The sequence below is a fragment of the Canis lupus genome, chromosome 15, assembly GCF_003254725.2.
Source record: "Canis lupus dingo isolate Sandy chromosome 15, ASM325472v2, whole genome shotgun sequence".
In the NCBI taxonomy this organism is placed as follows: domain Eukaryota; kingdom Metazoa; phylum Chordata; class Mammalia; order Carnivora; family Canidae; genus Canis; species Canis lupus.
Window position 1 is genome coordinate 41,278,272 of NC_064257.1, and position 22,605 is coordinate 41,300,876.

Here is a 22,605-nt window from a genome sequence, read left to right on the forward strand (position 1 = left end):
CCTTGGAGCAGTTCTATACTTCCTCTGAGGAAAGGCTCCTCAACCTGAAGGAATTGGGTACTTCATATGGTTGAATCAGCATATATGTTGTTAACGATCACAAGCATGTTTGGCCCCAACAAGATTTTTCAAATCTTCAGTGGGAGTTCAGCCCTGACTAGCTTGTGTTCTCTTTCTTAACAGATGAGTCACCAAGCAACATGTACCTGTTATTTCCTGTGATTCCCTAGACCAGGGCTCCTCAAATCCTAATGAGCATACAAATCCTGTAGGTGTCTGGTTTATAACGTAGATTTTTCTTTTAATTAGTCTGGGGTAGAGCCTCTGAGTTTGCTTTTCCAATAAGCTATCAAGTTGCTCTGAGTAACAAGGCTACTCTCTGTGTGAAGACTCACACTTTTCATACACTAAACTATGTATTTACTATGTGATATGTGTGACTCTTAGAACATTTGTTGGTCAAACCAAATTTTCCTGTCATAAACAAGAGACTATTTCTTGCTACAAAACACTTTCCATGGTCTTCAATAACATCTGGTTTCTTCTAAGAGACTTCTTTGTTCCTTATTATTGCCATTGTTTGTTGTTGTTGTTGTTGTTGTTGGGGAAAGATACTGAAATCATTTTTGTTGATTGAAATCAATGACCTGATGAATGACTTTAAGGCAGTAAGTGATCAGCATCTACCTCAGAACCAGACAGAAGTAAGTCCTTCTGTGTCTTTAGCTTACACAGCATAATGTTTTCATGCAATGTTACTGAACCCTTGTCTGGCTTCTCTGGTAAGGAAGATTTCCATAATTGCATGCAAAGCACTAGTAATCTACAGAAATGCCAGCCAGATTTGTGGCACTAATACGTTTTACAAGTCTTATGATTCAAATGACTCAGGGCCCACAGACTGTCTATCTTAAGGTAAGCCTGAAATGATGCTTATTGTATGTCATTGATCTTCTCAGAATCTATCCCCAAATATCTGTTCCGTAGTAGGAGGCAAGAATCAGCAGAAAAGAAGGAATCTTTGGAAGCCAAAAACATCTCTACACCAAATTAAGAGAGTGGAATTATAAGGTGAATGCAATTAACTGGCAGTCATGTCTATGCCGAAAACATAATCATCTCTTTAATAAGGAACATTTGCTGTGCTTGACAAACTCACAGTGAAATGCTTGAATCCATAGGAAGGAACATGTTGAAAATGGTTTCAATATGATCCTGTTTTTTTCACTCGATAACCATTGATTGAGGGTATCCAGCCAAAAACAATGGGAAAATGAGCCAACAATAGTCTTACCCTTTGACCATATTAGATATAGTTGCAGATGAAATTTGTTATATGTTTCAGTAATAACAAAGCATCCATATGGAACAAATATTTGGCAGTATGGCAGCTGATGAAACCAGGAAAAATCAGACAAATTATCAATCGTTCGCTCCCAAATTACCCTGAAAAGAAATTAGATCCATTTTCAGTAGCTTTGCTTTCAAATTTCTTCATTCCATGAGTCACCACTACCTTCTGCCAAACTAAATATGTCTATGAACGGCTGGAAAATTTAATGGAAAGAAACATAAAACTCAAAATACGTAGGAAAATTTAAGCTTCTTCATGGAAGACCTTCATAGAAGACTAGCAAGTCAGAAATGTGTGGAGACAGAAATAATGCATTGACAATATCCTTTGTTTTGGGTAGCTTCTGAGTTAACAAGCAATACAAAATACATAAACTAGACTACCAACTAACATGACTTGAAATTAAAAGTATCTCTAAAGAGAAATTAGTTTTTTATTTTTTTTTCTTTTAAGCTACCAATCCATCAAACTATGAGAATCTATAAAGAAGTCAGGTTGATCAGATTTGGAATAAAGGAACTTGATGATGTTTTATCCAGTGGGTGATAGAAGTTGGCAAAAGAAGTTTTCTGATTGGTTAAGGGCTCAGATTTTCAAACACTATTCTAATGCATTGTACCAAAAGAAAGAGTAGTTCTGAGTTGCTAGTACTACCTTCATGTGAATTTACCAAGGTTAAGTTTAAAGGGTCCTCCTAGTACCCTAGACTGAGGGAGGTGACTACAGTCCTGGCTTCCCCACCAGTGTGCTTTGTAACCTTATGCCCATTATGTTATTTTCTGGACCTTGCTTCCTTCATCTGGGAAGTAAGTGCAATGAACTAGATTGCTCTATATGATTCTTTCTAGATCTCCAATTCTTCAATTATGCTTTGGCAAATAAAAACTACTTGTGTTCTCTGAAGGCTGGTGTTCCAGTGGTTATTCCTATCTTGGGGGCTTGTTTGCCAAGGAGGTACCATTTGTTATGTGCCTTCCCTTGACTATCATCTCTCCTTTTAGTAGGAATATTTCAGATGAAATAGAGAGGAACTGAGTGGAGGTTCTGTTCTCAAAACCATTTCCACAGGTAGAATTTCTTTGTGAAGGCTCTTTTGGTAGACCTTGAAAATTACCTGTCGACTATAATTAGCTGGCTGTTGAGCTAGGAGATATTTTTTCCAGGACAATAGTGAAGAGGTTCCCAAGAAATGATACCTCAAATAAGCTTTTTTATTCTATACTTTAAATCTCAGATCTTTAATAGTGGCAGTAGCAAATGGAATGTCATGGGGGTAAATTTAGGGGACTGGTAGGAGGAAATAGCTGTTGGAATGATTTTGTCAATATCAAATCAAGCAGTTTTTTAAGTGCCCAACACTGATGCCGTGTAGGACAGAAAAAAAAACCAAAAAAACTCAAAAAACTTTGTTTTTCTGAAAGAGCTCAAAATAGAATGAAAATTCATGGCAGCAGTAACCAGTATTTGATTGTGAGGTTCAAAAGTGTCTTTGCTGAGTCAAATATTGTGTTTCTGACAGCTTTTGGATGTGAAGCCTCAGGAATAGAAGAACCACATGCCACATAGTCAGTGGATCATATGGTGATAAAACTCACAATTTTTATTTCATCAAAGCCACTCTCAAACAGCAACAAATCAATTCCCCTAAGTCAGACGGAGATAAGGAAGCAGTTATGATGGGCAACCTGAGAGTACAGAGATACTTTTCTGATTAGGAAGTATATTCCCGCTGCTGAACACTGCATTTTGAAGCTGAGCAGAAATCACCAATAGCTGACTTGGGAGAATGGAAATCTTTTGTCTACGTGTGAAACCTCAGTGACTACCTAACCACCTTGGAGACAGACGCTGTAAGCAAGCTTAGTGTGGTAAAGTAATAGGCTCTATCTTTTTTCTGCTTCCCACAATGAGGACATGAACAGTAATACTGGGTGAGCATCTAAAAATCCATTAGTTAACTCTTGGGCTGTCTAAATGCAAAGTGATATGTTAATGGAGGATGCCAACATACTTTTCTTTCTTTTTTTTTTTTTATTTATTTATGATAGTCACAGAGAGAGAGAGAGAGGCAGAGACACAGGCAGAGGGAGAAGCAGGCTCCATGCACCGGGAGCCTGACGTGGGATTCGATCCCGGGTCTCCAGGATCGCGCCCTGGGCCAAAGGCAGGCGCCAAACCGCTACGCCACCCAGGGATCCCATACTTTTCTTTCTAATTAATAAGGTTGAGACAATACACTACCAAATTAACTTTTCTAGGTAATTCTTGCAGAACAATTGAACTAATGGGTCATGTCATTAATAATTGAAATTGAACCACCGAACTAATTTGTGGTGGTGATTAGAGGGACAAGGAAAAACATTCAACTCAATCAATTAATAGTAACATATTTGGATGGCCCTTTAGGTTTTCAAAGCCCTTCTATAGCTGAGTCTCAAAACAACGCTCGGGTGTAATATTTTAATTCCCACTTTATAAAGAGGAATGTAAGACCCAAGGATATTACCTAATTGTTCCAAGGGGGAGAAGTGCTGTTAAGTATGGGAACAGGGTGAGGCTTAAATGTGGAACTTCTGATTTCCAATGCATTGAACTTCTTTCTGTTTTTCTGCTGGGGCTGTTCCTGGGTAATAACCAGATGTCTCTGGTGACATTCAGATAGGAAAGACACAAGAAAGGAAGAGAAAAATTGTGGCCACCGTATTTGAACCAGGCCTTTTCACTTATGGGGCATTGACAGCTTATTTATTATATGACTAAGAAGGGAATGGCCATAAATATTGAGGCCATAGGTAACAGGTTTCTTTTTCATTTGCTCCAGGTGGTCATAATCATATTTTTAAGCACAAAGTTTTGCTTTACACCATTTCTGCCTTCTTTTACTGCTGTTACTAAAATAAATGATTTCCATAGCTATAAGATGAAAGGAGTGCCTACAATATCTTCTAGATAGCCTATGGGAAAAGTTTTTTTATTTTCAGAGAAAAGTTTCTAAAACCACAATGAATCTTCTCATTGTTTACTCTGGGCAATGGAACATAGACTAATAGTTCCTGTGTTACTTTACTCATGGCTTTCCCATCCCTCTAGCTGCTTCCCTTCCGTAGACCTCTAGTCCAATAGTTTTCAACTAGGGGTGATTCCACACCCTCACCCTGGAGACATCTAGCAATGTTGAGATGTTTTTGATTGTCATGACGGGGAGGAAGGATACTGGCACCCAGAGGATAATAGCCAAGTACAGTGCTAAATAGTCATGATGCATAAATTCCCTCCTCCAATAAAAAATTATCTAGCCCAGAGCATCAACAGTGCTGAGGCTGAGAAACTGTTGCCAATGGCACTGCTGGGGAAGGTGAGTAGGGAGTATGAGAATGAAGTAGGATTTAAAAGCATGCCACTTGGTCTCATAAAGGGGCTGAGGCTGGGGGCAGTGAGGAAGGAGAAGTGAGGAGGCCAAAATCTATAGTATCCTTATGTCAGTTTAATCCAGAATTCTAACTCTTAGTGCTCCTTTCCCCAGTTTCATAGATAATCGGGAGTTGGCTGCATGTAGGTTGGCTCAGTGCAGTCTTTCTTAATCATTTGCCTCTGATGAAAGAGCCATTTCACCAGGGTAAATGGCACAGAGGTAGTACCATCTTCCCAGCAATATTCACAGAATTGACTCTATGACTAACCCAATTTCAGTTTAAAAAGACCCCCGCCCCCAACAACATTTTTAGTACCTCATAAAGCTACAGATGAAAGAAGAAAGTCCGAAGAGTTTCAATAGAGTATTTGCTTGGAAGTCTGCAAAAAGATCAGGTGTAAATTTCTTTTGGCCTGAGGCCGTCATAGAAATCTCCAGAAAAAAAGCTGATCCAACAACTCGTCAGACTGTTTCAGATTTTCCAGGAGCACAGCTTTGCTAGGTCATTCCAAAGCAGCTCTACCCAAGTTGACATTGGAGAGAGTGACCAAAGAGTCAGAATAATATAATATACAATAATAGTCTAAATTATGACCTTAAGTGGACTTGGAAGATCTAAAGCACATCTGAAGATTTTGTGTAATGTATAAGGAATAGGCAAGGAATTACTTTAGTTCGTGCAAATTTCTACAGCAAGGGAAAGTGTTAAATTTAAGTTTCAGGTGAGTTCACTGGAATGAGAGAGCCACCAAGTTCTATATTTATTTGGGTGAACTTGATTGTAGACCTTTCCCAGGCCATTTTAATTTACCACGTAACTCTGACATAGGCATGATTCATGGCTGCCAAAGGGCAAGCTCTGCATTGGAATCAGAAAACAGAATCAAAAGTATCTTTTTATATTTCTGCCATTAATTAGAAGTGTGTCCTTGGCCACATCGCCTCTCTGAGTCTCTTTCTTGATGTTAACTATTTTTCAAGGGTTTCCAAGGTTGTAGCAGTCTTTAATTTTACTTCCTTTGAATAATCAGGTATTTTTAAGAGGGAGGTATTAGAGGGATGTATACTTAATCAATAACCAGATTCTTGGGTATCATCACAGGGGTTTTAGCATGCTTTTAATTTTTTCTAATTTTTAATTTTTTCTTTAATTTTTGGCTTGGAAACCCTATCATGTAGTATGTCTGAGCATTAAATGCAAAAGGTTTTAATTTAAAAGACTGTGTGGTCTCTACTGGTTGCATAATTTCTTTGTGTCCGTGCTGCTGCTGATCAAATATTGCAAAGCTATTAATTACCTTAGGACAAATGCAGAGGGCCACGTGCAAAAGTTCTGGCCAATTGCATAAAGCAATATGCCAGATATAAAGTAATTGAAGGGTTTTTCTTGGTATAAATACCAAGGTTCAGTGAAAAAGTAAGAGGGGCAGCTATGCCAAGAATGAAAAGCCAGAGCTTGCCAAGTGCTTCTTTAAGTAGCTTTAGCCAATGTGAGACTAAACAATGCATTAAATAGGCGTACAACTTACTGCAGTTAAGGAATTGCATGTCAAATAACAGCTCTTTGCTGTTTTAAACATGATCTCGCATATAGATAAAGACAAAATGCTGTGTTGTCATCTCCTTACTCTAACAGCTAATAAGGCCTGAGGATTTGAATTTTCCAGGCAACCAAAAGTAATTCTTTGTGATGTAAGAGCTTGCTGATGTTTTACAGAGAGGTATAGGATGGAACTATGCCAGGGCAGGAGCTTAGTGCAAAAACGATTTTTTGCCACCATGGTTGTCAAAGACGTCTGGCTGCATAAAAGAGCAAAGGCTTTGTAGCCCATTATTGAGAACAATGAGAAATCTAATTGAGAGAGATCTTGTACATGTTTTCAATGTCTGATTTTTTGTTATAGGCTGTGAAACAGGAAGGAAGGCTGCTGGCAGAATGAGGTCAGCCCTTAACAGAGGCCCTGAGGAATGCTGGCATGGTACATAATGTCTGGAGAAGGTGTATGGTGGCCCAGGAAATTTGAAGGACATCAAAACTCTCTTCTGGATCCCAAATGCCTAACTTACCAGCCATGTAAGATATGAGACATCTGAAACCAATAGTGTCAAACAACTGGCTGAATGATGCCTGCACATCCAAGCCCCTGGCTGCTCTCATAAGTCCTTCCATGGTCAAGCTGGAGAAGCCTCTTCCTGTCTAGCATACTCTGGATCATGGCACCCTGTGACCACCTCTCCTTTACCACCTCTCTTATAACACCCAGAGAAATATTCTTGGTCAAAGTAAACAGACCTTTATCAGTTGGTCTTTGAGAAAAACCAACAGAGCTAAGAGCTGCTGGAAATGAGGCACTTGAGGTTTGCTGGTAGGGAAGGAAGAAACTTGAAGTTGGCCAGAAAAGAAGCTCCCTCAGATCATATTGAGTATCGTGGTGCTCACAGGTGGGCTGAATTCCATCTGAGTGGAGTCTAATCTGTGAAGGCTTTTGGACAGCAGCAGCCCCTAATCAAAGACTTTTCTTATGCACTCTGGGGGAAATTCTATTAGTATTTCCTAAATTTTTCTGGAAGATGAAATGTAGCGTTATCACATAACTATCTCCCTCATGACTCCTTTCAACGAAGTGTTCAGAATCGACTGGGTTACCCTCCCTCAGAAGAGGACTGGTATTTTTGGAAGCATCTCCCTATGCCATAACACTTTGAGCCTCTAAATAATGTAAATGGCTGAATGAACATGCTTCTTAGAGACAAGAGACCTTAACTTTGGTTCTGGATCTGTCCTGTGAGGTAAGTCACAAAATCTCAGGGTCTCACATTTCTTATTTGTCCAGTGAAGCAATAATTCTTGCCTTCCAATAAAACCAATGTGAGAGAGCTAATGCAAGTGGATTTTGAAAAAGTAAATATACTAGCTAAACACAAGATATTCTTCTTGTTACTGATACTGCTATACCTATTACTACTAATAATAGGTTTTATCAGCAGCCCCTAAGGAGAGAAAATGAATGTATGACTAATTGGGCTGTTCAGATACCTCAGCCTTTGCAATAGACTCTGAAACAGACCCCACGAGAGAGTAAACAAGAATAACTGCTGACATGTGGGCAGCCCTGGTGGCTCAGCGGTTTAGCGCCGCCTACAGCCCTGGGCGTGATCCTGAAGACCGGGTATCGAGTCCCGCATCGGGCTCCCTGCCTGGAGCCTGCTTCTCCCTCTGCCTGTGTCTCTGCCTCTCTCTCTCTCCTCTCTGTGTATTCTCATGAATAAATAAATAAATAAAATCTTTTTAAAAAACCCTGCTGACATGTGTATGGTGCTTACTATGTGTCAGGCAGTATTCTAAGTTAATATGTTCTAATACATTAACTCATTTAATCCTAACACCAGTTCTATGAGGTAGGACCCGTTTTACAGATGAGAAAATTAAGGAACAAAGAGTATAAGTAATTTTCTTAAGCCCACCGCTAAGTAAGCTAGAATTCAAACTCTAAATTCTTGGCAACAGAAACCATACTCTTGGTCTTGAACCCTTCACTCTTCTGCTTCTTACAATTCTCCATCAGGGAGATGGTATTAAAGAATATTAAAATGTCAGAAAAATGCAAATTATTTTCTAATTTTGTACGGAAACTATTACTTTTTAAGTGGTCTTTTGATTGCGTAGACTGGTCCTCCTGGACATATTTAAAGAGAAGTATCAAGCATTTAGGGTCAATATAAAAATTCATTACTTTTCTTTAAGAATATCTGTGGTCTATTAGCTTAGTGGTGCTAACGAGGCCAGGGCCATAACGTCAAACCCCATATGTGCCAATTAATTTCAAAGATAAAAGCTTTTCCACAGCCAGAGACTGTACCCTTAACTCTGACCAGCTGTCATACAAATGCATGGCTGGCGGTCAAAGGGATACACGGACTACAAATGGTGTAGCTCAAACCCAGACCCACTCAAAGCAATGGTAATGGTGTGTATCTTGGAGTGCCCACAACTATACACTCCCTTCTGTAATCAGAAAGGCAGTATCAGTAGGCTGGCAAAAGGCAGCTGGTCAAGGTTTAGAAGCCTATAGATTCTTATTTGTCCCATCTGACTTACAATAAAGGGCAACTAAGAACTGACCTACTCCCTTCTCCCTTGTTCTCACACCCAAGAGAGTGAGAGAATGTAAAGATAAGAACAGTCAGCTGGTCCTTCCTTGCAAGGAAAAATGGCAATATGCTTGCATGAGGCATGTGCTCTTTTGGCCAGATGACCTTTGTGTATTTAGTCATGCCTGAGCTTCCGTTCCATCCCTGAGGGGTTGAAACCCAGTTTAAAACAAAACAAAGCAAAGCAAAGTGTAAGTAGGTAGACTCTCCTATCTTTGGGGGCAAACAGAAACTCTTTAGAGAAGATAAAGGACGCTAAATATTCTTTGGTCACTACTTAAATCCAAGGCACTCCTTTCTTGAATAGCACCTAATCCTAGTTCATTACTACCTGGACTCTGAGTCTGTTAAAGTTAGAAGTCATTTACTTTGACAAAATCCCCTTGTTTATAGACAAGGACATTGTGACCAAGAAAGTTTAAATGCCTGCCAAAGTCATACAGCTAATGAGTGACAGGTCTAGGAGCAGTTTTCCAAGCACTCTATTTCAAATGAAAGAAGCCTGAGTTAATAATAATACCTAGATCTAGGAAGGTTGTGGCAATCAATAACAATGAAATTCCATGCAAAGTTTCACTTAAACTCCATAAAGCAGTATGTTTTAACACATAAGAATGTCCTTAGTTTATTCAGACTGTTCTTAATAAAGTATGTTTTACATAAGCTATAAATCTAGAATAGCTGAAAGGGGATCTAACTTTCTTTTCTAATTGATTTACTTCTCCTTTTTCCCAGACCAATGAGGTAAAGCATATACAATTTATTTAAGGGACTGTTTATAGACTCTTTAAAAAGGACCCCAGAAACTTTCTTTCTTTTGGTTGTTCTCAATTAAAACCATCCAAGATGGTTAGTTGTCTGTCAATTTTTTAAGTATCGCCAAAGAGAGAAATTCCACAAGCCCCTAAAGTACATGTTAAAATGGTTAATCATCATGACTGTCAAGAAATTACATCTATGGCGAGCTTAACATCTTCATTTTTACTTGAAGCTTGTTTCCTCTTGCTATGTTTCATGCAAAATGAGGTTATAATAAGCCCTCCTCTATGAGGGCTCCATCAATCTGACGAGATAATATCTAGCTCTTTCCCGATGTGCCACTTCATTACGCCACCATTTTTCTCAAAGGACTGTGAGAGCACAAGACTGGCTGATACCTTCTCTTACTATGATGCATAGGGAAGAATTAGTAATTAGCTCATCATTGGAACTTTCATTTCATAAAATGTCTGGGGAAGCTGCATTAATTATAGAGGAACTGTTCCACTTATGTTGGAAAAATTGTTCACAAAACAGATAATCTAGAAGGTTGCTTCCACTGTGTTGTAGTGGAGCTTGTGCTTGCAGAGAAATAGGAGCTCATCCACACACTGAGTCAGTCCATACGAAGTAAACATTAATTTTTTTTTCAAATTCAGAACTGTTCTGTTTCTAATACGTTAAGAAAACTCCCCTTGTTAAACATTCTGACCCTTGAAAAAGATAAATACGGAGCCAATTTTCTTTCAGATGTTCAAATTTCAAATGCAGATCAGAAACTGTTTTCCACTATTAAAAAAAGAAAACAACACTATTAAAAAAAAGAAAACAACAACAAAACTATACTTTCAAAATGGATTTGAAGCAGTTTAGAATAAAAGGCACATCCACAATAAAACGTTGAAAATAAGGGTAAAAACAATGAAAAAAGTCAACTGACAGAGGGTAGAGGTGAGGAAGACTGCTTTCCTCTAAAAAGTATCTCAAAGACTATAAATGCTTAGAGCTGATTTCTCCACACACACTAAATCTCAGGGGACAAAAAGGAAACTCAATAAAATTGGTTGACAACAGTTAATGCCTGTTAGAATAATTGGCTCAGACACAAAACAGACCATCAGTGAGGCTTGGGGACAGCCAAACTGCAGCTTCTAAGTCATTGTTAGTATATGCTGTATTCAGTTGAATAAAAGAAAAGCAGTTTTATCCAATAGTTGAGTAAACAGGAGATACAAATTACCCAAAGTACTTGACAAATCTAATTCTTTATGGTTCTGAAGACTGGATCCCAAATAAGTAATTTCATTCCATTCAATTGGATTCAAGTGGATTCAATTCAATTTAAGCTTGTCAGTTCAGTGATCAAATATGAGACTGTACTATATCAGCCAGGCATTGAGCTAGATACTGGGATTCAATGGTAAATAAATCTAGTCTTTGGCATCAAGGAGCCCATCGAGAGGGTAGATCCTGGCTAGGTGATTTCAAATGGGACAAAATATTCAGGAAAAGCATAAAGGATTATATCTATTCTCCTATGATTATGACACTTGATAATACTTATGTGTGTTTTTTAACCTCCTAACTAGACTATGAGTTCCTGGACATATACTCACTCTGACATATAAGCATATGATCCACTGATGTTTTGGATTAAAGAATGTAAAGCGGCTAACTTCTCTTGGGCAAAAAGGATTGTCTGGTTAACTAGAAAGGTAACAAGAATACTTTTGTTCATGAGGCTCTATGTCAGATAAGTCATGGAATTGTATAAGGCAGAATTTATGAAACATGGTCTCAATGACAATACTGACAATAATCACAATTCATGAAACCACTATCTATCCAAAGTCATACTCTAAACACCAAGAGTTGCTATATATAACCTTTCAGTTTCAAGTTAATATAATGGAATTTAAAAACATTTCCTAAAATTTGATCATTGTAGTAACAGTAAAAACACCTTTTTGGTGTCTTGAAATTGGTTTCCATCATAAATGTCCAATACTGTCTGAGTGCACATGTATCAATATTATACGGTTACTTGGGACCAAATGATTATTTCCATTCCCATTTTTCATCATCTAATGCAAACATTGCAGGCATCAAATAATCCAGTTTCCTTGCACTGTGCATGGAAATTTTGGAACATGTCAAGTTAAACAAGACAATTGATCCTGGCACATAACAGAAGAAAATTGTTGGCTTGCTAGTACCTTGATCCTTGGCTCAGAGGAAACTGCACAAATAGATTACCAAGGCAAAAAAGTCCTCTTTGGAATAATAGGTGGGAATTTTTCATTTTTTTAAATATGTGAATCAGTAGCAGCAAAGTAAAGAATAATGGCAACCCACCATTGGGTGATGTTGATATAAAACATTTGCCTTTCACTGTATATTTCAAAGGCAAAAAAAAAAGTCTGCTATTTGAAACGTACCCACCCAATGAACTTATTCATTTGCTCTATAACAGAGAACTGGATAGAATTGCTTTAATGACAGAAAAATAAGTGAATTCACTCTTTTAAACCATTAGCTGGAAACAGAGGGGGCGTTTGCCCATGCAAGTAGTAAAAAGCACTTCTCATTCTCTGTCACTAGTTGTTTAAAGACTATTTGTTGCCAACTCTATAGTGAGTACAAATCACCAGTCCTCCATCAGCCTCTCCCTTCCTATCTCGCAGGCTCATCCCAGACTGCTGTATTCAGGCCCCTCCCCCTAGTCTCTCTCTCTCTCTCTCTCTCTCTCTCTCTGTCTCTCTCTCTCATTCTGTCTCTCTCTCTCTCTCTCTCTCTCTCACACACACACACACACGCACATGGGCACACACCACCTTCCCTGGGAAGAAGATGAGAGAGACTTGAAGTGTGTGAGTCATCAGAGGAGCTATTCAAAGCTGAGTGGGCAACTGAGGTAAGCTGTCTACACTCGAGTGGTAATGAACCTCTAAGAATGATTCATGCTCACTGAGGACCTGAACATCAGTTTCCTGGAACTTTCTAAAATTCCAAATAATTAATAGACTGAACAACTGGCTTTAAATCTTTCACTGCCCTCTAATATACAATGAGATGGACGCCTCCAAGGTAGATTCTGCAGGTGCTCAGTTCTCCCAGGCAATGTGTTGATTTATGTTTGTGTTTGTTATTTGCAAACATTGACTTGGCCGTCCATTTTTTATTGGCTGTCAAGTTTTTAATCACCTGAGACGTACTTATGGGATAAGTAACCCCATACTTGTCAGAAACCCTTTTCCAGATGGAGTTGTCACCAGAGAGCCCTGGAGTAATGCTAAATCACAGGAAGGCAATCACAAAAAGTCAAGGTTGATTTGCATAGAGGACACATTAATATGGCATTTCCGTTTGCATTTTAGAGAGCGCCTGTGTTTTTGCCAATGTGCCTTTGAGCAAAGTTCACCTTCTGTCCCTGGTGATGTCACAGTGCATGGATACATACGGTCTGTGCCCCCTTACTCCTTTTTCTGAGTCCACCTCACTATTTTACTCCAACTTACCCAAGCACTTAAAACAGGCCTATACATTTCTGCCTTGTGTTTAGATGTGCACCCCCGGGTCTCAGACACCAAAACCTGATCCCCCCCAGTTCATTTTGTCCCTTCCTCTCACTGAAGGGGAAGGAATAGTGAGGGCAGAGCACAATGATTTCAGGAAAGCCCAGCAGGAAGTACTTAAGGACCAACTGCCAGGAAGAAAATTCCATCCTAAATCTGCAGGACCTGCCTCAGCTCCTCCTCCTGCCTCACCTTCATAAGGTGAGGAGTCTCAGTGGCAGGACAGCCTCCAGCTGAGGGCTGTCACTCAGCCATTCACACTCTCTGTAGTTAGGAAGCCACCGAGTGGCGGGGGGTGGGGGGGATGGGGGGGTGGGCTTGTACTTACTGAAGTAGAACCCCCTGTCTCCGCACACGAACTGAAGAGCGTCCACCAGCTCAGCCCCGCAGAGCGTCTCAGGCCCAGCTGTGGCGGGGCTGGGGAAGGTGAGCAAGCACAGTGCCAGGTAGAAGAGGTGCGAGGAGGACACGGTGTGCATCTTCACCTGCCAACAAACCACAAGGGATGGTCACCTTCCCTCCTTGGTTCTCACGAGGCCGTGGGGCACCTCCCCTCAGCCTCCCATCCCTGCCAGGGTCAGAGCCACCCAGCACAGCGGTGCAGAGCGTAGGCTGCGGGTGGTGTGGACCAAACGTGCCCTGGCACCCGACGACATTAGCACTGAGGACTCCCCTGAGCCCCTTCTTTGCACAGTCCCATTGCAATTCAATGAGAGATCCTAAACATTTACTCTGTAAATGAAAGATGTCATTATTGCCGTGGAATCCCACCCCACTCAGAGATCCTGGTAAACCTTTTGAATTTATCACAGGTTAAACTGCGCTCAGTCCAGATTGGGGGCCAAATACGTTTTATTAATGTAAATTCTCTAAAGACTGGCCACCCACAGATGGCATTTGTGTTCGATATGACCAGAATATTAAGTTAACCAGAACGTCGTTCCCTGGCTGCTGATTGAAGATAATTTACTGTGGATAAGAAAGGATTTGTGAAAATACTATATGTCGTTACCGGGTTTTTTTTGTTTTGTTTTGTTTTGATTTTTGCTTTTCACCTGATGAGAGAGAGAAACAGAGACACAGAGAAAGACAGAGAGACAGAGAAACGTCTTACCTGGGGAATATCAGCAGTCAACACAACCACAAGTGGAGGTAAGAAAAAAATAGAAACAGGAAAAGTAGGATTTAGGCATGAAATTGGCTCGAGCTAAGTAGGCACTACACCTTTTCTACACGAAAGCCCTCTGAGTCAAATGCAATATCAAATCCACATATGTGGAGAGATTGCCCTCCGTGAACAGGGCATTGGACTCAAAACTTGCAAAAGAATTTTTTTTTTTTTTTTTTTTTTGTCACAGGAATTCTGATTTCATGTCTTAGAGGTTCTTACGTGTCACTGTACCTATTTTATAGCAGAATACTCTGAGAGCCCCCGGTTGGCTTACTTAGCTGATGACTGATAGCCACAGGGCTGCCTGGCTGAAAGCTAGATTTCTGTGGCTCGGGGCCCCATCCTCTCTCAAAGTAGTAGAAACAATGCCAAGGTGATCACTGACTCTCCCACATCGCTACTTATGGCACAAAGACGGGGTTTCTTCTAGGAAGCCTCCCAAGGCGAGTGGCTGCAGTGGCCTTGGAAGAGTCACCGGCAAGATACAAGTGAGGGGCTCTATCCAAAGGGCCTTGGAGTTACGCTGAAAGCGGGCACTGTAAGGAGAGGCTTCTCCAGTTCTTGGGGTCATGGCCAGCCCGTCCAGCCCCCATCCCTTTTGGAGAAACAGACTCAGTCATTTGCCTTCCTTGCCCTCCATGAACTCTCAACTTAATGGCTCTTTACCTCTGTGGCAGAGTTTGCTCCATCGTTTTAATTAAGATTTCTATGTTTGTGGCCAGATCTTCAGCTCACACATTGGGAGGAAAAAAAACAAAACAACAACCTTAAAACTCCTGATTCTTGTTAACACAACGTAAATGTTTAGTTAATGCTTGTAAAACATTTTAAGATGAAAAGTGCCTTCTATTTGCAAATCATCATAAATAATGGACATAAAGTAGAAGAGGAGGTGAAAGCTCACCTGGACACCTCTTCCACGTTCTCGGGAGGAGCTCTGCCTGGAGACCCTGCACTCCCACATAGCCAAAGCCACCAGGATTGCTGGAGACAGGGTCTCATCCAACCTGTATTTTTCTTAGTTATCAAATAATTGGTGGAGTTTTTTCCCCCTTCAATATTCTCAGTGGAAATCTCAACGGTTTCAACCTGTCTGGACCTCAATGCCTTTTTCGGAAGAGCAAACTCCGAACTGATCTTATAGAACATATCCCACACTCTGGCAATTGGCCTGTTCTAGAGTGCAGGCTACACTACCAACTTTATTTCTCTGTCCCTCCCTTCTTTTTGAGTTCACAGCGATGCTGAAGACCAAGCACCTGCACCTGGACATGGCTTGAGGTTCTACAGTTCTCGTGAAATCCAGTGGAAAAGTGGATTAGTGAATGGAGAACTTCGTGAGATGTCAAAACTATATATTTTTTAAATAGCTATTTCTGGAGTAACACCTGTAAGTTCAACAATACATATAGATCTCTAGCATTTCAGAATATAAGATTTATTTTTTATGGTTTTTTTTTCTTTTTCTTTTCCTTTCCTTTCCTTTCCTTTTCTTTCCTTTCCTTTTTTTTTTTTTTTTTCTGAGTTCTGTTTTTAGATAAATATCAGCACTTACAGTTCTAGGATGAGAGAGAACCTCCACTGCATTTCCCTTTAGTTCAGGGAGCAGTCCGGTACACCCACAAAGAACCAGAGAATTCTGTCGCATTATGTTCCCCAAAAGAAAACAATAACAAACTTGCTTAGGGGTTAAAAGTTTGAAACAAGTGGCCCCATATGTCCATCTTCTTCTTGGTCTTTTATTTTGCCAAACACAAAAGAAACAAAGAGAAAGAAAGGAAAGATAGAAAGGAAGGAAGAACCAAAAAGAGAAGAGAGAGAGAGAGAGAAGAAAAAAGAATTCAGAACAATCCCTCTCAGAAATCATTCACAAATTCACAATTTAAAAGACCTTTCTTTTTTTTTTTTTTATCTTAAATAAATGGAATATCAATTGATTCCAGATGTCTGGGCTACAATGAAAATGCCCAGCAAAATTCGAGGGCAATAGTCATAAGAAAATACTCACTGTAGGTGTAACCATTTTTTGTTTGTTCCAGATCTTTTACAGCAGGTCAGGGTGGGTATTATGAGGCTGATGTGAATAGAAAACTGAGGACTTAAAAACATGTGCTGCCTTGTGGGTGGGGTTTGTGAAAGCATCTAGTTACATTTGGACACCCAGGCAGGTATGCCATTAGCCTGAGTAAATTGCCTTTTGTCCATTCAAACAATGAACAAATTGCACAGCTGGGATTTGAGTCCATCTGCCCCCCAACCCCTGATCCCCCCAATCACGGCACCGGTTTCCATTGTGTGCCTATGGTAGCCGGTAGCTGCCTGGGACAGTGACCCTAATGAGGCTCCCTCCAGTCCTCTGTCTTTACACCCTTCCCCAGACTCGAACACTCCCAAACATGTCGAGACTCAGTACAATCAGCTTGCGCGTCCCGCCTCTAGGCAGGACACCTTTACCTACTGAATTACATCTGGAGGAACCGGCGGCTCCCTCCAGCCACTTCTATCTCCAGGTACTGGGGGGGGGAGAAGTAACGGCATTGCTAGCTCTACTTTTGAAAAGTTCAACACACACAGCACGAAAAGTTCATTCGGAGACATTTTTCCAAACTTGTAGTTAATGCAGAGATGACACTCAACAACCCCTTTTATGGTCGTCTAAGTAGGGAGACAAAAACCTTAGCTGCCGGACCACATAGTATATTACAGACACGGTACAGGTCGTATGTGTTTATATATGGACTTCGCTGCTTGTAAAAGCAAGGCAGCCAGCATGTGTCTCGGCACCTGGAGGGCAGCAGAATCAGGTGCCTGACAAACATGTATTCTTAACTCCTAAGCCACTTATTTGACTAAGAAAGTCCTAGTGGTGGAGTATTTGAAAGCAGCGAATGAATCCTGTACTGAGTGGCAGGGAGGTTTTATGAATCGAGCTCTTAGGCAATTGCATCGAGGAGCCAGTGACAGCGGCTTAAAAATGCTTGCAAATTGGAAAAACACAAGTCTTGAAGGATATAATTTTGCTGAGAATGGAAACTTGAACTAGGGCCAGTGATTGGAAACGAGAAGTTGGCATGAACGGCAGCAGCCAAATTTACCTAAAGAGACTTCACAGCACCGAGTATAAAATCAGAGTTTTACAACATGAAACCCCAAGTCCAAACTTCGCCCACGAAAGCCCTCTTCAGAGGAAAAAAATTGGACATGCAGTTGCTAGAAAGTTTCCGCTTTCCGTATATACAGCATGCATTTGTTAAATTATCCAAATATCTTGCAGGGACAGCAAGAGTTGTCAAGTTCTTTTTCAGAAGAACAAATTAAACTTCGCTCTAACTTTGACTCCCTGAGCATAAGTGCAGAGAGTTCTGGGACCTTAGCTCCAGAGATCATATTTAAAAGCTTTAATATCATCTCAAAGGTAACTCTTCATATGTGGCTTGCCTTATAATAAAAAGTCCTGACAAGTTACACACACACACACATGCACGCACAGACACAGACACACACACAAACATGGTCTTAAAAATAAAACATCTGCACCTGCAAAAAAAAAATTTGAAAGTTCATATCCACGCTCTATAGCCCTTAACCATCGATAGGATTTAAAGGAATCTTCTATAATGATACCACTGAAGCCCTGCAGAAGTGGAGGATTTAGCATAAGTACCTTGCAATAGTTTCTACTCATACAGATATCTGTGCAAAGGCACCCCTCTCCCGGAGCTAATTTTTCAGATCCCACAGAATTGCATATTCAGCAATTTATAAATAACTCCCAGTTCCGAAACAATGAAAATTCTAAAGTGAATAACATTTCTAGGTAGAAGAAGCAAACAGTACACAATTTAAAGAAAATTCCCCCAATGACTTCAAAGAGTAAGAAATATTTACCTTCAAGAAATCACAAAAGCAGCACTTAAATAATTGGGTTGGAAGACTGCTGATTTTTCCCATTGCTTCTGAAGTGCAAAGTCTGGAAATGAATTGGTTAGCAGGAATAATGAGGCAAAAAGAAATCCAGAGAGATGGGAGATGTTGAGAGCAATGTCACATTTCAATTTTGAGGACTTTATTCCATTGCGCAGGCTCTATCTGCTCTGAATTTAGCAGTGACAGTGAGATTTAGCAAACAGAAGAGGGATTTAGAGAAAATCCTCACATTTATCTACAAAACACAGACACTGTAGACAGGAAACAGCTGGGGGAACATTTGCCTTCTCTCTCTCTCCCTCTTCTGGCAAAGTTATCGAGTAAGGACTTTTTTGGGCATGGTGACAAATAACATCATACCTTTGCATTTTAAAACTAGAGCACAGAAGCATTTTTTTCCCTTAAAAGAATGTGTGTTAGTGACAGGGTTCGCAGACATTAATATACGGATGCTGCCATAGAAAATAAGGATCCGTCCTCTGATTAACTTTCTCCTGGGCACGGAGAAACACACATCTGCTAATACACCTTACCAGTATTAAAGGAACACACAGTGGAGGATGGGTGAGCGTTTTCATATTCTAGAGCAAATGCAAAATTAGAAAGAAAAACAGAAATGAAGAAAAAACCCATCTCAAGCAAACCCTACAGGTTTAACTCTGAAATGACCGGGGTGAAGTAGGTTGAAAGACAGCACCGGGGTGACCCCTTGTCCTACTTGCCAAGCAAGGAGAATGATCTCATTTCCTAGAACCTAGGAAAGGGGCAGGCAGCGTTGCAATTGGCTCCCTTTAGGACTGTCTCATGGTTTTTTGCCCGCGACAGGGCAAAGACTTTGCTGAACTGTAAAACCAACTGAAAAAATAATTTTTTTTCTTTCCTTTCTCTCCTAGGCTTCCTATCACCCGCCCCCACCCCCCGCCCCGGGGGAAGGGCACCTGAGGGGCAAACTATTTTTCCATTGTTCATGTTTTTCTGCATAGCTTGAACATGTGTGTGTGTGTGTGTGTGTGTGTGTGTGTGTGTGTGGTGTGTTTTCTTTCTCCAATTTTTGTGTATTCTAAATAACACCAGCTGGCTAGCAATAGCCTCTCAAGGGTTATGATGTCATTCAAATCCCTCAACTGGATGAGTGGCCGGCAACATGGTCCAAGCCAGCTGTTTTGCTATTTATAATGTATACTTGCCTTTGCCATTGAGAATCAAGTTCTGATCTTTTGTCAATACGGTTTGTACCAATTGCTCTTCGGTTTTGCGAGATAGTAGATAAGAAAGTGGATTATGAAATGAGGTTGCAAAAGCCCAGATCAGACATAACACTTTCCCTAGATGTCTATCCAAGCTTGGTTTCCCAGGGCGGGTGGAAATAACCTGGACTTTGCATTTCTCTCTCATGATTCTCATGGGGACTCGATGAGACTGATGCAACAATTAAAAACAGAGGCCTGCTGGATACCTTAGTCTGGACCTTCATGTTGTCCTGTGGCCAGAAAACTGAGTGCAGAGTTAAGTGCCTTCAAAGGAAAACCTGGTTGGTTTTGAAAGGGAGCTGCATTTGCTTGCATCTTCTGTGTAGTAGTTAATAACTTGTGCAATGTTTACCTTCCAAAAAGAAGGATTAGAAATCTGGAGTTCTGTTGTTTCGATGGTGCATTTCATTCCGTCGCATTGAGTGAATGTCTACTATGTGCCCAACAACATGCACCACAGTCAAGGCCCTGCAAGGGCTTTCAGCAGAGCCAGAGGACAATGTCCCTGTCATGTGGTGGGTATGGACTCTTTTAAAAACACAAACAGTGCACAATGAAAGGGAATAAAAGACTCTCCAGAAAGACAGGGAAGTGAAACTCTTTTGAAAATCCAAAATGAGGGATGTGTCACAAGAACATGTAGGGCACGAGGCTGGGAAGTTTCGGGAGATGTGATTTGACCTGTAGAGTACACAAGTACGCATTGTCAAGAGGTGGCCTGGGAGGCAGCTCCAGGTAGGTGGGCAATTCTTGCCCCTAAAGAGCAATTCAAACCTTCCTTTAATGAGCTGCCCTTCCTGCAGTTACTATATGACTTGATACATCAAGCATCTTCTCTGCCACCTCTGTGGATTACGCCCTTTGTGAAAAACAAAGTCCATGCTTTCATGAACTTTGAGGATGTCGATTGCGTTAACCCAAAGACCTATTCCTATTTCCCAGGTAGAGAGAACTGCATTTTCCGAGCGTGCGGTCCGGGGTTGGCTAGAGTCTTGGCACAAAGGGCCCTGCTCCACCGCTGGGCACCATCACAGGTGAAGGCCAGGATGTTCTCCTGCCATCTTAACGGATTTTAATCTTGCCAAGATATCCTCGAAGCTTACTGCATTTCTGTAAGGCCGTGGCCTGATCTGACATCTGCCCCTGGGATGCAGTGTGCATGGATTGCCTGTTCCCCAACCATCCTGTGTGAAAGGCTCTTTGGGATACAGAGCACACACTGTACCATCAGACACTGCACTCCTGCCATATCGACATGCCGATTCCCAGCCTCTTGGCTTTATAACCCCAATTACCCTTAAAGGATAATTGGGCTTTAATTTATGTCCCAGTTTTTATGTCACAATCAAAGAAAACTGAAATTTCAGGGAGTCGTAATTATCATCAGCTGTGCTGTGGCAACATTCCGATGTGAGCTCTCAGTTTCCAATAGGGAAAGCAATTTCCTGAAGTGATTATTGTCGACTCCAATAGGGAAAACGGTCTGTATTTCTGGGTAGGGCAAGCCAGCGACAGAGCAGGGCAATAATTCCTAGAGAAATGGCCATTTTCTTGGCTAATTCCAGGAGTCAGTCTGAAAGAGAAAGGGGCAATAAATATGCCACATGATTACCTTTTAATAACTGAGGGCTGTACCTGTTTAGGAGAAAAAGAAAGGAGATGTATCTATTACTAGACAGACCAGGGTGGTAATAAATCTAAGCCCAGGAAAAGTCCGGGTCAGTAGTCTCAGGGGATGAGGAACGTGCAGGGTCAGTCTAAAATTACTAAATGAGGGCAGCCCTGGTGGAGCAGCGGTTTAGCACCGCCTTTAGCCCGGGCGTGATCCTAGAGTTCCAGGATCGAGTCCACGTCGGGCTCCCTGCATGGAGCCTGCTTCTTCCTCTGCCTCTCTCTCTCTCTCTCTCTGTGCCTCTCATGAAAAATAAAATAAAATCTTAAAAAAAAAATAAAATTACTAAATGATTATGTCGTCTCCTGCCTGGAACAATCTAATGGTTGGGTATGGGAATCATGTGCCACCAAAATAGCTAACTGCAAGGATGCGCTCATCATGAGAACATCCACTCCTGGAAACTCAGAGATTCACAGTTTCACCTTTTGCGTGTGTAATGCCTGTGTGATATAAATAACTCTCCCCTAAAGCGGTCTTCTTGAGTAGCATATTTGCATAAAGCTGCCGCCTCAGAAGACTTCTGACACCTTTCTTAAAAAAAAAAAATAAAAAAAAAGAAGGTTGTTCATCTCCTTAGAGAACAGGCTGATTGAGACTCACAGAACTGGGTGAGCAAGGCCCAGTCTTGTCTTTGTGCTCCAGCCGCATTCCCAGCGCTTGGCCTGCCCACCACAGGGGAGCTCACCCAGGAGGCAATCCTATATCCACGTACAGGGGGCCTTGCTTACCATGTGGCTCATGAACGTCTTAGCTGACTCTCAAGAAGAGCTCAGAGTGGATATTTAGTGGGAAGGAGACTTTGGGATCAGATAAAGGGTGAGTTCTAAGGTGCTAGGGCCACCCACCAGGCAAGGAACTCAGGCAAGTCCGGGATGTACATCTTGGATGGTGATTTGTAGGGACAGTCGGTCTGGGAGTGTGTTCTGCAGTGTTTGACATCCAGGGCTTGTCGATTCAGAATGTAAAAGTCAGAGAAAAAAGAAAAAAAAAAAAAAAAAAAGCCGGAGACCTCAAAAATACAACATGCGGCCCACAAGGGTACCCATGTCAGCTCGGAGAGAACTACTGGGAAGGAGCTCTGTCATTCCTCAGAAAGATCTCCCGCTCACAGATGCTGCTTGAAATGCGTAAAGGAGCATTTTCCCCACAGCTAGGGATACCAGCAAGAGGGAGAAGAGGTCTTCTCACTAAATAAATCAGTGCTTCCTTTGCAACATCACACTTGGACCTTATTTCTTCTAAAATGTTAGAAGGACCGATGCTGAAAACGGTCAGAAGTGCAACTGCTGTGGTTTGGGGAGCAGAAGAGCTCTGGGTCACGGCAAAGAAC

General features: G+C 41.2%; 1 protein-coding gene across 6 annotated transcripts in view; it reads right to left on the reverse strand.

The window, feature by feature from the left end:
* IGF1 (insulin like growth factor 1) overlaps positions 1-18,644 on the reverse strand; it is a 78,900-nt gene extending 60,256 nt beyond the window's left edge. For 3 of the 6 annotated variants that reach the window (XR_007402327.1, XM_025438865.3, XM_035699105.2), the window contains exons 1-2: positions 18,312-18,644; positions 13,581-13,737 (exon numbers count right to left, since the gene is read on the reverse strand). Coding sequence is in view for 4 of the 6 variants with exons in the window: in XM_025438865.3 (XP_025294650.1) it covers positions 13,581-13,737; positions 18,312-18,374 (220 nt within the window). In the remaining 2 variants the exon portion in view is untranslated. Of the gene's footprint in view, positions 1-13,580; positions 13,738-16,431; positions 16,523-18,311 lie in introns of those variants that run through there. The other 3 variants (XR_007402328.1, XM_025438867.3, XM_025438866.3) reach the window with 2 other exon arrangements.
* Positions 18,645-22,605: the final 3,961 nt, after the last annotated feature.